Source organism: Sinocyclocheilus anshuiensis, unplaced genomic scaffold, assembly GCF_001515605.1.
Source record: "Sinocyclocheilus anshuiensis isolate Anshui unplaced genomic scaffold, SAMN03320099.WGS_v1.1 scaffold292, whole genome shotgun sequence".
NCBI lineage: Eukaryota > Metazoa > Chordata > Actinopteri > Cypriniformes > Cyprinidae > Sinocyclocheilus > Sinocyclocheilus anshuiensis.
Window position 1 is genome coordinate 642,723 of NW_015555757.1, and position 17,301 is coordinate 660,023.

The 17,301-nt window shown below is 38.0% G+C and overlaps 1 protein-coding gene across 1 annotated transcript in view; it reads left to right on the forward strand.

The window, feature by feature from the left end:
- Window positions 1-2,584: 2,584 nt before the first annotated feature.
- Window positions 2,585-17,301, forward strand: part of LOC107673925 (galactosylgalactosylxylosylprotein 3-beta-glucuronosyltransferase 2-like) — a 21,218-nt gene continuing 6,501 nt past the window's right edge. Inside the window, exons 1-3 of the mRNA XM_016467752.1 lie at window positions 2,585-3,602; window positions 8,895-9,039; window positions 15,580-15,728. Coding sequence (XP_016323238.1) covers window positions 3,024-3,602; window positions 8,895-9,039; window positions 15,580-15,728 — 873 coding nt within the window. The 5' untranslated portion in view covers window positions 2,585-3,023. The remainder of the gene's footprint in view (window positions 3,603-8,894; window positions 9,040-15,579; window positions 15,729-17,301) is intronic.

Below are 17,301 nucleotides of genomic sequence, written 5' to 3' on the forward strand. Positions count from 1 at the left end.
ATTACAGCACATATTCATCCTTCATCATTCATTGCTGTGCTAGCATTGCTTTTATTCACTGGTTAAAAAAGCATCATGAGAATCTCGAAGACTGCATTAGACAAAGATGATGAAATATACAGTGCAAAGAGATGTTAACTACCAAAAGTCAAAAAAGATTGATTGCATGCTTCGATGCTTCAAATTAGCACTTTCTTCAGTGTCCTTGAAATGAAACAGCTTGCAAAGTTACTTCTGTCATTTAGAGATTTGGTTGCATGACCAGCATACATCTGACTCTGTTCTGGAAATTATTCACACACATACTCACATTTTGGAGCTAAATGGCTGTTCTTACACTAAAGCTTGTGAGAAACAAAGTCGGTTAAATTATTATGGCATTTAAGCTATTAAGCCAATTTTGTTATTGTTTATCTTAAAACTCAATTTATTGTACATCTGAAATGGTGTCAGAATTGGAAACACAAATCATTATCAGGTTGAAACATTAGATGCATTTCGCTCGAAAATTAGATTAGGCTTGGAACAAGTGAAACTATTTGAATGCTTCGATTTTTAGTTGAGAAAAAGTCCAACAGCAATTTGTTTCTGTAGCTTCAAGAACAGAGACCTAATGCTGTTAACTCCAGACCAATTGATTCCACTGAGTTATGTTTAGAAAATGCATTGGCTCAAGCGGAATTCACCCAATAATGGAAAGTGATGAAAAGTAATTTCTATGCAAATGGTGTTGACAAATGCATTCTATATTTCCTGCTTATTGTGAAGATCTAAATTGCTTTGCCTCACTCTTATTTAATTGAGACCTAAATTATCATTTGATCTAGTTGTGCTGTGATCTATTTTCATGGGGCGCTTTAATTGGTTGTTATTGCATTCTGTTGGCTTCAACAGCATGCATGAGTATTGAAAGGATATTTCTCCATCAATAAACAGCTTTTTTCCCTCCTCCCCACTACTGAAAGCCATTAAATAGTCCAGTCCATGCTCTCCTGCGAAGCCTCATCAGTGTGAATGAAGATGGGAGGATTACCAGATTAGATTGACTGCAAAAATGCACAGTAGCACCATTTTCTTTTTTTAAGTGTGTCATATTGTCTCTAGTTCCTTCTGAACAGCATAAATCTTCCTTATTTCATCGCATCTCATCTCCTCACTTCTCACAAATCGAGAAAAAAAACACTTGCTCCATGTAATAGAACAGTTCACTGTGGATCAATTCCATTACATCCAAGACCTGAAGCTTGTTTCTTAAATAATCAGGCCATAACCATTGTGCTTCTCTTTATACTTCATAGTGCTTTTCTTTCATTCTAGATGCAATGAAATGAACAATAGTCACCGTTACCTGTCAGATTTCAGTCATTTACAACAAAAGGGTGCCCACAATGAGATAGCGTCTCTGACAGTTGTTTCTATTTTCTGTGATTGACATTGTCTGTGGTGACAGGGGGTGGCATGTTGAGGATGGGAGGACAAGGCTGGATGTCACAATCCATTGCTGTCATCGCACTGTGAATGGAGACACAGGACAGTCAAATAGACACGCCAGTGCTGAAATGAACATCATAAAAGCCTGCTGGCAATGTGTCAACCATTTTGATTACAATGTTGACTGTTAAATCTAATAAGTTGCCATGTTGCTTTTTACCTTGTTAGTCATGCATCAGGATGTTTTGTTTATGCCATCAGGTGATCTGCTAAATCTACAGATGGGAATATGCCTGAAGCAAATGAACATCAACAGATTGAGTTTTCAGTCAATCATATTGTTGATGTGGAAAAATTTGGATGGATTTCACAGGATCTTCATACACAAGCTGACAATTAATTGCCATTTTAAGCAATATTAATTTAGTTGCATTTTACATTGATCAACAGAACAAAAATCCTTTGGCTAGCAGTTTCCATCAACATATATAGTCTACATTCTCAGATATCTTATTAAATGGTGTTTAAAGAAATCTGCAAATTATATACAATAGCAACATAAAAGAAAACCACACCGAAATCAAAAGAAAATGTTCTTTTATTTGATGAACATGAGCATGACATTCAGACACACCTTCTGTTAATGGAATCTCAGATATCTGACAGTATTCATAATGGAACAAACGGAAATGTGGAATTTATTCAATAAAGACTATGGCATGAACAAATTTCACATTTGTTTAACACAATGACTACTAATAAGTTAATAATTATCAGCATGATGTAACTAAATATATAAGTGAATAAATAGTCAAATATTCAGAATCAAATTTTTTAAAACGAATTTGGATGGGGGAAGTAATTTTGATTACAATAAATTCAAGCACAAAATAAAAATAAAAAAAAACATTTATGTTACATATTTGCCTTGCAAGCTGAGTAAATTCTAACAACAGCCCTCTTTGCACTCGTTCACAGATTAGAATTAAACTGTACTCATGTCTGACAGACAAATATGTAAATATTACATGAAAGTCTGCTATCGCGCAAAAAACAGACAACAATGCAAGTGATTCCTATCTCGCTCTCTGTAGTGCGCAGGTGGGGAGGGTGAAATCTCAGTTTGAAGTCTCCGTCTTCCTCATTTCAACGGACTTACAGCAGCGTCGGACCATCAGCTCAGTCCCATCATTCGGTGCAGTTGAGTAATCATTACACCTACATTAAATTATTGCACTCCAAGCTATGCACGTGCCTAAAACAATGACCTGTTGTTATTTTTGGCACTGTTCTCTGCGCGGAACGACTGAAAACTCCTTATTTATCGGGAGCATCATATCAGGGAACGGACTCTCTGGCGGAGAGCAGGACGGGATGGCATCGCAACAGTGCGTTTAGGAAACGGGAATGGGAAGTTTAAACGTTCGTGGACTGCGGATACTGGCTAAAAAACACGAGAGGGACGGCTTTAAAGGAAGTTTAAAAAGGAATAATCTGCAAAAATTCAATAATCGTCTCTGAATGAGGCACAAACTCTGTTTGTGGCGGACTGTTAATTCTTCACATTAAGCTGTGCTGGTTCTTCGGGCACAATGAAATCCATCTTCTATACTCGCTTTTTCATCCTTCTTCCGTGGATCTTGATAGTGATAATCGTGATTGACATCGATACGAAGAGGCTGTCTGTTCGGAACACGGCCAGCTTTTATTTGTCTCGGCTGGGAAATGTGCAGCAGCAGCGGCAGGTCGTCAGGACGACTCGGAGCAGCAGCAGCAGCAGCACCACCACCAGCAGCAGCAGCGGGAGTAACGCCACATCTCTCCCGGTCATTTATGCCATCACTCCTACTTACAGCCGAGCGGTGCAGAAAGCAGAGCTCACCCGCTTGGCAAATACGTTCCGCCAGGTTCCGCAGTTCCACTGGATCGTGGTGGAGGACTCTAACTCCCACACGGAGCTGGTTTCTCGGTTTCTCGCCCGCTCTGGGCTGCGATACACTCACCTGAACGTGTTCACTCCGCGCAGGTTCAAGCGGACAGGGATGCCCCGAGCGACCGAGCAGAGGAACTTAGCGCTCGGCTGGCTGAGAGGACATCGCTCGGTCAAAGATAAAGGAGTCGTTTTCTTCGCGGATGATGATAACACTTACAGCCTTGCGTTATTTGAAGAGGTAAACACGACTTCTTGAGATGACTATTGTTTTAATTCTATTTAGACGAGTAAGGATTGATATGAAATCTGAAAAATGAAAATAAAGTATAGTTGGTTAGAAAAGCAATGCAAATAGAAATGTTACATCATGGCAAATAGTGCCAACTAGACAGAGATATATGGCTGGGGTTCTCAAGAAACCTCTGCTGGTCCACACTGGCCCAAGCCATGCATCTATATGAATTCTGTTTTTTAGATGGCAGGGTTTGCTATACGGTTGCTAGGGTGTTGCTAAGATCTGCTTGTTGGGCCGGGTCAAAAAAAAAATTCCACCACAGTGTCTCTTCGATATTCTGATCCTGATATATGATAGGCCTACATCTGACCCATTAAAAAGGGTCATGCATGTCTACTCAAATGGTGCAGGATGTGTTAATTTTTTTCCACAAGAAGCAGCACATTAATATATGCCCATCTTATTTTTTCCACCATACGGAATATAGCATCTATAAGACCCAACAAAAATACATTTATAAGTGGGGTGCGTATATCTACATGCTTTACAAAGTGTGATATATAGACACAATCCATTTGCCTCTATAGTATTTGCCTTGAGAACCTGCACTGTAAAAACTTAATAAAATTGAAAACCTAAAAATATAATGCAGCAATTAAAGTCAATTCAACCTCTATATTGTCACTGTGCAAGATTTTTTGGTACTCCACAAGGTTTCTGAATTAAAAAGGTGAAGTATATATATATATAAAAAGGTGGCAATCAATAACTTGCAGTGCGTCAGGAGACTTCGCTGTGACATCTGTCCCCATGGACATTCATGCAATGTGTTTTATCACACCAGTGCCATCTATTTCTTATGTGTCTCAAAAGTGCAGCAGTTGACGCACATAAAGGGAGAGTTCAAAAATGAAAATTCTGTCATTATTTACTCAATCTTGAAGAATGTGGGTAACCAAACAGTTGCTGGTCCCCATTGACTTTGATAGTAGGAAAAAAACATACTCTGGAAGTCACTGGGGACCAGCAACTGTGGTTACCCACATTCTTCAAAATAACTTTTACGATCAACTGAAGAAAGAAACTAATTAAGGTTTAAAACAACTTGAGAGTGAGTAAATTACGATAGAATTTTCCGTTTTTAGGTGAACTATCCCTTAAGTGAAGGTGACCCAGTATACTGTGTAGCCAAGCAGAGTGAATTAACCCAGTTTGAGGCAGTGGAAGTCACAGAGAAATGAGAGAGTGACCTGACAGCTGGGGAAATTAGGATTTGTCTGTTTAAACGGTTGTCTGTGGACGACAGATGAAACAGATAACACAGCGAAGTGATGAGTGGAGACAGGTTACGCTTTTCTATGTCTTGCATACATTAAAAACCTTTTCAATTCTGCACATATTTCTTCAAGATATGTTTTTGATCAAGTCAGCTGGATTCTGGTAATTATAAGAGTGTAAGCAGTAGGATTAAAGGAGTAGCTCTCTCAAAAATGAATATTATTATTTACCCTCATGTCATTCCATATGCGGTCATTTGTTTATTTAAATTTTTTTTTCAGTGGAAAAGGAGAAACTTTAAAGTAGTTTGCATTTTTAATGTAACAACTTTAAATTTTATTTTTAGTTATTTTTAGCTGTACAAAACAGCTCATTATGCGGTTTGAAACTGTTCTTCTCGTTATTTCCCTATAGCGGCTAATGAATCGGAAGTCTCAAACATTCACAGAAAACGGCTTACTTCCACATTGAAAAATAAGATGGAAAGTACAGCATGCAATATCAAATGTAGTGCACAAGTCATATGGACCAATTTTAACGTTATTTTATGGTGTTTTTTTTTTTTTTGGATCCTTTTTGGAGATTGACCAACATGGACACCACATGTGATGACAGAATTTTCATTGTTAGTTGAGCCAATCGCATGAGAAAACAACTATTTTACTAGTTCTACCCATAAATTAACCGTCAGTAGGGTGTAAGAAGATTGCATGAAAATTTACAAATTCAAATAAATTAGCCACCATAAATTTAAGAATGAACATGTAAATGTGTTGCTTTACTTGATGTCTGATGGTTGGACATTTCTTTTATTTGGTTGGAAAGCATAAAAAGGGCACCAGAAAGCTGACAGCAGTTGAGTGATAAGAGGACAGAAGAGGTTTCTTCCTCTGCATTACATTCTCCATCCAATCTACAGTAACACAAAATCTTTTTCTCTCTCTTGGCTGTTGTCCAAACCCTGCACTTATAGCTCATCGTCTCATTTATCATCAATTATTCTACCTTTATCCTACCTCTGTTTTTCCTCCTGTCTAAGCCGTTCTCTTTTCCTCTGCCACCGGCCTTACTGCCCTCCTCATTTCTTCAATGCTTGCTTTGTGCATCCCTCCCTCTGCCTCTTTCCCTCTCTCTCCATTTCTCCAGAACACAGCTGGACATGTGGATGAACACATGGAACTGCCCCTGAGGGGTAGAGCGCAGTGTCACTATCCTGATGACCCCTGCTCTGCTTAACACGAACACATTACACAGCACAACAATGAGAGTCATTCGGGCCTCTTTCAACAGCTAGTGTTTCATAATGACAAATATTAATGACACATAGGAAATGTATTCATTTAGCACATACTGTTTTCCCCAACAAGAAATGCTACAGCTCGAGTGATTCATCCTCAGGCGACAGTAACTTAGAAGAACTGCAATGCAAAGTCTCAAAACTGACTAGAAAAGTACAAGCTAGTACAGATATGTGACACAGCAACAGTGAAACAATAGTTTTTTTTTTTTTTAAGTACAGTGATCAAGTTCTAGTGGAAAAAATGTCTTCAACTGCCTGAGTGAAGTAAGGGAAGATTATTCTACCATAAAGATTTTGAGCGGAAATAGCTTTATCATTAAACACACAAATAGAACATACATTATTATTTTTGGATAGAAAAAACAAGTTTTCAATGACGAGCAATTTGTCAGACTAAAAAATGGAGCATGGTATAATTGATCACGAATCAGCCAATCAGAACCATCTTTGTTTGCGTTCTTTCTCACATTCACAATGACACACAACTGAAGAGCATTACAAGAAAGAACACATACCTTGTATTTTCATGTCTAATATGGAGCTTTATCAGACTGCAAGTTTTTCCATGTGAAACGTGAGGGTCATACTGTATGATATCCACAACTTCCTTGTTTTCTCCTTGTTTATGTTTAATATACACAAGGAGGGATAATCCAACCAAAAATTTAAATTCGGTCATAATTTACACAACTGTCGTTCCAAACCTGTATTTATGTATTTCTTCTGCTGAACACAATAACCAGATCAATATTTGGGTTGGCAAACAAACAAATTGGAGTTCCATTGACTTCCATTGTATTTTTGGTCCATACAATGCAAGTCAATGAGAACTGAAACTGTTTAGTTACCAATATTCTTCTAAATATAGAGGTTACAGAGGTCTGGAATGACAAAGGGTGAGTAAATGAAGACAGAATTTAAATTTTTGGGTGACCTATCCCTTTAAGTCCAATGAGATTTTAGCAAGAACAGCGCTAATGAAATAAAACCGAACAACCAGTGAAATGTAGCATTGCTTGTTGTAGTCGGATAGGACAAAAACCCGGATTATCGCTTGTTGCTTTATCACCTCTTTACTGCAAAAAAATAGTTTTTTGACTAATTTTACAGTTAAAATATATAAGAACAAGATACAAGACTTGTTTTCGTAGTCTGTACATTTTGTCCTAATGCACTGGCAATTTTTCTTTAGTTTGAAGTTTAAAGTCAGTGCAATGAAAATAAAATGCACTTTAAAATAAAATTTATTGTAGTATTGTGGCTGTTGTCCAAACCCTGCACTTATAGCTCATCGTCTCATTTATCATCAATTATTCTACCTTTATTCTAATACCTAATACGATGCAGTGTTGCTTCTCATTTCAAGGATTTTCAGATATTGTAACTGGAAAGCAAGTCTAAAAAGGCTAATTAAAAAAAAGTGTTACAATGTCGTTTTGTGCTGAGTATGTATTGGCAGCACATGGTCATAATAAAGTCATATTTTGATTTCCGTGGTACAGTATACAATGTATTCTCCTACTCTGCCTTGTGGCTTTGGTGCCACGCCACATCACAGCAAATTCTGCATTAGATTTATTATTCTCAGTTGTAACCTGTCTTTCCTTAGAAATATAGTTCCTTACTAGATCCAATTTTGTTGTTGCATTGTTTGAATCCTCTCTGGAACTGTCAGGTAGCATGTAGAGTTTTGTTATCGAAGGTGATTTTACCTCCCTAAAGATATCGAACACACTCGTCTAGTACAAATGTATTTCTCTGCACCACGTTGTCAAAATGGGGCCAGACTTTCATATTCCCTGTCCCTGCAGGAAAACACATGGGTCACAAAAACTGCCAAATACAGATGCCTAGCCATAGCCGCCTGTAGCTTGAGAGCTCAGCTCAAAGAACAGTGTATGTGACATTGCATTTGATGGCTGTGCCTGTTGCCCTTGTTGTCAACTTCAACGCAAAAGGATGCTTGGCACCTGCAGATGACATCCTCTTTGCTATGGAGAATTCTTTGACTTGGCTTTTGAGTGGTGTTAGACTTTAAGAGCACCATTATGGAGATGAAGCCTTTGAAGAGAGGGAGGAAGACAGACATAAGAAATACAGCTAAAGGGGCAGCAGTCTGGGCTTCAAAGCTTGTCCGTTGCTTACGGCCGCCAGCCACAGGCACGTCACCCGACTGCGTACAGCACTCACATAAATAGAACAACCATTAAATATTCAAAGGCTACTCTGACCATTTGTTTGAGAAACTGCAGCAACGCTCATTTCCCCAGTGGCAATTTTTATTTTTATTATATATGAAGGAATGAAGGGAAAACAAGATTCTTTCAGCAGTAGGACGTTTTAAATTCCTCAAGGAAGATGGTATCTTGTTGGAAATGTCAGTTTTAGTGTTGGCGGGTGGTTCAATCAGATGTGATGGTGTTTATGAAACTGAAGAGCGATGTGTGCTGTCTCCAGCAGACTGCAGGTGGATGGACTTATTTATGCTGAAAATGAGCCAGGATTTTATAATAAGCCATTCTGTGTGTGACGGTACTACACTTGCTCCTTTAATAATAATAATAATAGACTAAGTACTGCATATGGTTAGCAGTATAAAGGTCCAAAGAACCGACTGGAGGGTGCACAACAAAACTCTGCAATTCTTTATGATAACTTTGGTGGAATGGGTTTGTAATATTATCATATTTACTGTTGCTCTGCCTTCGACTGTTCAGATGCGGTCAACCAGGAGAGTGTCAGTGTGGCCGGTGGGACTCGTTGGAGGCCGGAGGTACGAGCGGCCCTTAGTGGAAGAAGGGAAAGTGGTTGGCTGGTACACAGGCTGGAAGGCCGAGAGGCCATTTGCAATTGACATGGCTGGTAAGACACCACTAAGATCTCTTGAAAATATTTCATTTAAGAACATGCACGGTCATTAAAATACCACTAGAATTTTTTACTGAATATTAATACAAAAAATCTGAATGATAATGGTTTATAAAAATATTGCTGCAACATTGTTACCTAACCAGGAAAAAAAGGCACATATATTTGAATGTGTGACAATTATGCCTGTGTTACACTATGTGCAGGATGAAACGTTAACACAAAAGCATGCATTCACACTGACAGCATTTCTGCTGTGTAACAGAACCGCATCTCAAAATAATAGAAAATTACAGACAATTAACTGATTTCCAGGTTATTGCATTCTATTTTTATAAAATGGTTATCGGAGTGTACCATTGAAAACTATAAAACACAATCTAAACCACCTTAAATTACAAAATAATTTGTCAGTTAATTATTTTATGTTGCTTTATAAAAAGCTGTATTGATAAATCGGTTTATAGTGCATTTTCGCCGCATTTTCTGCCTACGAGGCAAAAATACACTCAATGCTGAAACAACTCACTGTACTTGGTTAATATGAGCAGCCTGAAAAACAACAACTACAACAAACTATGCCTTAGACATGAAAAATCCTTTGCATCATGACAAAGGGATTTTTATAGCTGGTTTAGTGTTACAGATTAAGCAGCCATTTAAAAAAGCTGGATTTCAAATATTCATAGGCCCTGAACATGATCTGGCCCACTCCCTTGAGTGACAAAGAAAGATTTTTGGCAAGAGATTCCATTGGTTAAATAACAGGTTTCTGTTAACTTGCACTTTCCGTCAACCCAGTTGTGCAAAACGCGTTAACACATTTCTTTTTTTACACCATGCCCATCTGAAAGCTTCCATTTAAATTACGTTTATTCATTAGGCAGATGCTTTTATCCAAAGTGATTTACAGTGCATTCAAGATATACATTTTTATCAGTATGCTGGTTCTCCTAGGAATCAAACCATGACATGTGCCATTGCAGGTGAGCTACTGTGACCAAATAACTATCCATCAACCGAACTGATTAGGACAGTTTACTGTAAGTCCAACTATTACTGTAAATGTCTTAAAAGTATTTATAACAACATTAGCTGGGGCATTATGTCTTCAAGTTTCATCACAAGGTCTCTCAATTCTATTGAATGTTATTAAGGTATTGAACTTCCGCCATCCATATCTCTGTCCATCTTCTCTGTGTTCTGAAGGATATTCTGCCCATATTATACCATGTGCTGCTGATAATCACAACATCAGCTGTGTGAGGAGCAGCTTGCCTGCACAGATAAGCAGATGGGACTTCTTTGCAGTTACTTTCCAGACTGCCCCTCACTGAAGTCGTTTCAAACAGGCATAAAAATTGGCCCAAAGCAGGCAGCAAAGTGGTTCCTATATAGAGAGACCATGCAAAAGGAGCGTTCTAAGCTGAGGGGGGAAAAAAAGCTGTGAAACACCAGAGAGTCTTCTGAAGAAGCTTTTTTCCTATACAATACTAGTGATACGAACTAGATCAGCTATGTCAATGTTTACGAAGGGAAGGCACCAAGTACCAGGCTTGTTAATGTTAACGGCAAGTAACACTATTAAAAAAAATCGAAATAACTGAAATAAAGGTGAAATAAAATAAAATATAAATATTAGATGAAAAAAAAACTTACAAATTAAAAAAAATGGCCTTGGCAACTTACTGAAATAAAATAAGTTATAGTACTTATAAAATAAGTACTAAAATTACTAAAACTAAAAAATAAATCTAATTATATTTATATCTAATTGCATGTATGTATGTGTGTATATATACACACACACAAACACACAAAAAAAAGTAATAAAAATGGCAAAAACATAAAATTACTGAAAAAATATAAAAATAAAAGAATTTAAAATATAAATACTGTAAGCGTACATTCCCCCTTACTGTGAGTAAACATGCAGGACCTGATCCTTTCTTCACAACAAGGTACAAAGGGAGAGTTTACACAAAATCATTTTCATCTAAAAATAGAAAACTTTTTACTGTCTCCATGTAAACTATAGAAATGCTCATTTGTGAAAGTGCTGATGTTATACTCATACGTGTTATGTGTTCAGTCTATAGGCGTGCGCGAGTCCGTACTTGAAGAATGCATATGTGCGCAAGAGTACAGTGTTTCTTTACAAAGTGACATTGCCAACTACTGGCCTGGCATGCATACAGAGTTTTTAGTTTTCACGGATCCATATGAACTGTGTTCACTTAGGAGATTGTTGTTGTCAAACGTTATCATCTGTACGCTAAACCTTTCAGAAACGCATAGGAAAAACTTTTCTGTTTTTAGTACAATCGTTGTAGTGTGAACAGGCATCTAAGTGGCTTTCCAGATACTTCACAGTCTCTGATCTTCTCTGGTGAAACGAGCTGCCAACCTCCACCCGATCTGCTGAGACCATCAGAACCTTCAAGAAAGAGCTGAAGACACACTTCTTCCACAAACACTCAACTAAAGCACAACCATAAACAAAGGCACTTCCTATAATAACTCATGGCACTTGGCAATGTGTACTGCAAATATTGTTGGCTCTTCTGAAAATTTGCTTGTGATGTTCCACATTTTTAAGGCACTTTGGATAAAAGCATCTGCTAAATGACTAAAAGTAATTTGGAAGTTGACATGTCAGGCTGGTCGGGATTCCCAAACAGGGATGTTAAAAGCATCTGTGTTTACACTTTTTGGGGAAATCAGCTTTTAAATGGCTTACTTATGTTTTCATGGTAAACTATATTTCAACAGTGTAAAATAAATTACACACTATTACAAAGCATAACAGGTAGGAAAAAATAACAGGTACCCTGTACTTTAGGTAGAAGTGAGGTGACGGGGCATCCATTCGCTCTCTGCTCCCTATAATTGGCGAACAGCACCTTTACCGAAGCTAAATTCAGCCATTTCTCTGTGCATTTTTAGCAAACGTGAGCTCTCAGGCAATGCATTAAAGAGGGAGGGTGAAAAGATGCTGACAGGTTGAAAAAATCCTAATGGAGAGAGGCAGGGCTCATATGCAGCTCAAGGGAATGAATACAACGTCAGAGATAGCAGTGCGTAGTTGAAGCAATCCCTAATTCCCCAGACTCCAGCGCTGCCGCTGGATATTATGCTGTTCATGAAACTCAATAACAAGAGATGGTATCATCTCTTGCTCATGTGATCCCCGTTACTACCACTATTGCTCCTCTTCCATAGCTTGTATTCTTCACATGTGTTCACTCACCCATAATATCATCATCATTGTCATCAGAGATAATGTATTCATTGTCAAGCTGACAGTGAGCACATCTCCCTTCGCAAACACTTCACACAATGTATACGCTTCCTCACATTGCTGCCGTAGACTAAACACACGTTCTATGAGCTGTTTAAGGTTCATAAATCCGCCTGCTATACTACACTTCTCCCTGAACAAAAGCTGAGAACAATGAAGTTATTTAGTATTCCTGCTGTACGGCTTCTTCTGAGAGCAAACACAATAGCAGAGAAAAGGTCCTGAACCGCCTCTCTCATTGCTTTCAAGCACTGCTCTCTCCTGAAGAGGAGCTCAAGTGCTTGCCTTAACATGGAAACCTTTTTAACACACAATAGTGACATTTTGCACATTAGGCAGAGAAGGGTTGAAAAGATTATGCATGAGAATAAACGGAAACAAAAAGCAGCATCTGTAGTGTACACAGTGATTAGGCCGTGTGTGAGTCACACTACCTTTTACATGATCTGTGTCACAAGTATATATATATATTTTCCTAGGGGTCTGGGGGACAGTTTGCAGAATTTTACTTTACAAATATTTTATAATATTTCTAAAATAATAAAATGGACTCATTACATCATTCTAAAAGCTTCTTTGCAGTGGTGGGCACTATGCTACAATTTGCACACTACTAAATATTTGAGAACTGCGCCACTAAACTTGAATCTATGCTACCATTAATAAGTTTGGGGTCGGTAAGATTTTTAATGTTTTTGAAAAAAAAAACTCTCTGAAGCTCACCAGGCCTGCATTTAGTTGATCAAAAATACAGTAAAGGCAGTAATTTTGTGAAATATTATTACACAGTATTATTACACTATATTAGTTACTTAAAATAAGAGTTTTCTATTTTAATCTATTTTAAAATGTAATTTATTCCTGTGATGCACAGCTGAATCTTCAGCAGCCATTACTTTTTTGGTCAATAATGTTGAAAAGAGTTGTGCTGTTTAATATTTTTGTGGAAACCGTGATACATTTTTTTTAGGATTCTTTGATGAATAGAAAGTTCTAAAGAACAATAGAAGTATGTTGTAATATTTAACATTTTAAATGTCACTTTTAATCACTTTAATGTGTCGTTATAATAATTACTCAAATTTCATAAACATTTGAACAGCGGTGTATGCATGAACAGTTGGAATAAAACAGCTGACTGATTAAATTACATTAATGAGCTTATATTGTACCTTAACAGAATTCAATCCTTTTGACATATAACTTTATGTAAATAAGTGAATTGTTAGTGAAACTAATGGAAAAAGTGCACCATTTGAGTTTTACAGATTGTTGTATATTTACTTACGGTCCCTTATTAATTTTAGACTGTTCATTAATATGATTTACATTTTTAAATATACTAAATATTTCATGATTTATGTATAATATTTTCCCTAGAAATTGATAGTTTTGTGGGGGTTTTATCAATCATAACAACATAAACAGCTTTTCAGCACCACTTCTATTTACAGATTTGAAAGCCGTCCTAATTAAAGACCTTACAAAAGGCCAGTGCAACCCTACCCTGTTCATGAAAGTTGGCTTAAAAATCAGGATGTGAATGTTCAGGGTGGGTTTACTACATTGTTTATGCATTTAACTCAGCAGCGCAACTAGCCGGTCCCTGAAGCGCTGTTGGTGCAACAGCAGAAAGATGTCCGGCTCTTCAGCTGTATCAAAGCCATGTCCCTGAATCTCTAAACATAGGTTCTTACATCATTCTCCCAATACTCCAACAGGGACATCAAAATGCAATATAGTCATTAAAAAAATAAAAAAAGATCAAAAGAAAAGAGTTGGCTGGTCTTCAACTATTAATAAACCTTGACAGTATGCATGTCGATCTGAGGGAGAGAAAACGTCTCAGGTTTCTTGTGTAACCATGGTTCCCTGAGTAGGGAACGAGACACTGCGTCCTCTAGGGGTCGCTATGGGGGAACGCCTCGTCGTGACCCGTGTCTGAAGCATACATTGAAAAAACACCAACTCGTTGGCCGGCGACAGCCATGACGTCACTACCGGTGCGACTATAGTATAAATAGGACATATAAATAGCACACATCATTCACTTCTTCGTCTGAAGCTTGCGTCCGCAGCATGGCAAGAAACCTAGAGGACGCAGTGTCTCGACAACGCATAGATCGTGTGTGTCATCAGATGTTAAACAACGTCAACACGGATGCACACATCCTTAAATGCTTTGCTAGTGCTCGCCATAATGAGATAAATAGAGATCGCTCTTACCACAGAAATGCACGCTTCAAACAAAACAGTCAATGAAGACGAAGAAGAGAATGACGTGTGCTCCCGGCGCCTATTTATACTATAGTCGCACCGGTAGTGACGTCATGGCTGTCGCCGGCCAACGAGTTGGTGTTTTTTCAATGTATGCTTCAGACACGGGTCACGACGAGGCGTTCCCCCATAGCGAACCCTAGAGGACGCAGTTCAAAGTTCCCATGAAAGGGAACTTGTAGCTACACAAGGACACAGTTAGCCAGGGCTTAGATGACTATTGCATTGCTGTCGTGAGCTCTCTTCTGTTGATTTGAGGGAAGCCCAGGTGGTTTTAGCTAGAATGCAGGCATCCTAGAAAACAGCCTGTGCCCAGGATAAAAAGCCCACAACAGAGGGTGATATTCCCTACAGTAAAATTTGAAAAGTGATTTTCTATCCTGTTTTGTAGCTGAGACGGTGTCATCGAGAGAAATGGAAACGGGGTGAAAAACTTATCCTGACTCACATGCAGCAGTGGGACGGTTCAACCTGCTCCCATGAGAAATGCATAAGATCAAGACCAAGCTGAAGAGCTGTGTATTTGCGTATAGCTAATACAGCGTAAATGAGAGAGTGTGCTTGAATATATAATGAGATTATCTGCACAATAATTCGTTTTAGATGAATTTGCAATAAATAATGGCAGGTCTGTAAGCTTTTTGATTTATATTGCGTCCAATTTCTGGAGCTTGTGCGAAACCCAGACTGTCACACTTGTAAACGAGGTCTATAATACCTAGAGAAAGATATATTTTAGTATTCCCATTCATCTCAATGGCAGTTGCTCAACCCCTGGAAGTAAGTATTTTGCAATCTGCCATCACGGCTCAAGGGCACGCACTTCTTTCCAAACTCTTCACTAGTAATTATCATGAGCTATGACATCAAAAGCAGCAAAGAGTAAAAAGTAATAAAATAAATACTTTTTAATTGAAATGTCTGATTTTGCTTGCAAACCTTTTTGTCATTGGCAGGCTTTGCAGTGAACCTGCAGGTGATCCTGTCAAACCCACGTGCCCTGTTCAAGAGAAGAGGAGCCAAACCAGGGATGCAAGAGTCTGATTTTCTCAAACAGATCACCAAGGTGGAGGACTTGGAGCCAAAGGCCAAGAACTGTACACAGGTCAGTAGAGAAGCCTGCATTTGCATCCTTCACACCAATTCGTTTTTTGATGTTCTGTATTTATTCCTAGTCTCTCTTGAGTCTGAGTCATTAGTTTGGGCATTATGATTCAACCCTATCTTTTTGGTACCTATTTGAAAACCTAACTTTGTACGGCGATCTATTCTTCTACCAGTGACAATAGTGAATAGCACTGTCAAGGAGCTCTTGAAACTGAAAAACACATTCCTATGTACAGTATTTGACTTGGTCTGATTCTAAAAGCTCCTGCATTCATCCGTGGTCCATTATCTCAGGAGCTGAAATCTCTTCAGTCAGCTCACCTTACGTGTCAAAATGCTCTCTTCCTCCCCGTATCGTACGTCACAGCTACTGCCATCATCATTATCACCCAATTACCCTAATGGTAGCCCACTGGGTTATTAATAGTGACTATTAGCAGGGCTGACAATTCCACTAATCACCAGCACCAGCAAGAGCAGGACATGTTTCCAACGTCAGCCAATCAGCTATGCGTCATTTTGCCAGACACAGCATAACGTGCTCATTGTAAACAGACTGCAGAGAGCGCGGGTTTGTTCAGGGTTCCCACTCTTTCATGAACACCAGATTCAAGGACTTTCAAGGACTTTTTAAAGCACCATTTATTTTATATCAAGCACCTATCAAATTCACACCCCAGCATATGTAGTGTCATGAAAGACCTTGCATTACTTAACAGTTCACTTACACGTAACATTTACATAAAAAAATTCAGAGTAATAATGTTTTGAATGTGTAGGTTTCATAAATTTGGACCGTTTTGAGCAGTTGTGTTCAAAGGAATTTAATGAAATCCATTGAAGTCAGTACTGGTAATATTCAAATTCAATTTCTAAAATACTGATAAAATATGCATCAAACTGGTTTTTGCTGTAGTTCTTGTACAAGATTTAAATTTGAAAGAATTTCTTAATTTTTTAATTCATAAAAAGTGGTTAAATGGTGTAATAACATGGTAAAACCTGATAACATAAAAAATTTGCACATTCACTCAAAAGAGACGTTACTCATTAATAAATTAACTCAAGTCAAAATAATTGTGTAAATTACTTTTTATTGTAAATCCCATGTTTTCATCTTTGACCTAGAGGAATGCAGCTGCTCTAAACATCAATATTTTTTGAAAATATTTCATGAACATTTTAAACCTTGTACATGTGCAAATCTGGAGGAGTACAAGAGGATGTGGTGCTGGTCCTTCAAGACTCACTTTCAACTTATCTGTCCATAAAGCCTATAAAAATAGTCTTCATGTATTTCACAACACTTCAGAATACAAAAATAATAGTAGTTATTTAGATTGATGTGGTTTGGAATTGGTAAAATGTGCTTGGAAAAAATATGATCAGAATACAGTGCGTGCATAATTATTAGGCATGTTGATAAGATGTGCTCCTTTTACACAGAGTGTGCGTGATCGCGAAATCAAAAGTGAACAGAAAGCGCTAATTCAAATACGATTTCAATACCCCGCATATTGATAGCGGCTCCCTGATGTGCGAAAATTATGGGGTTAAAGAAAAAAAAAATC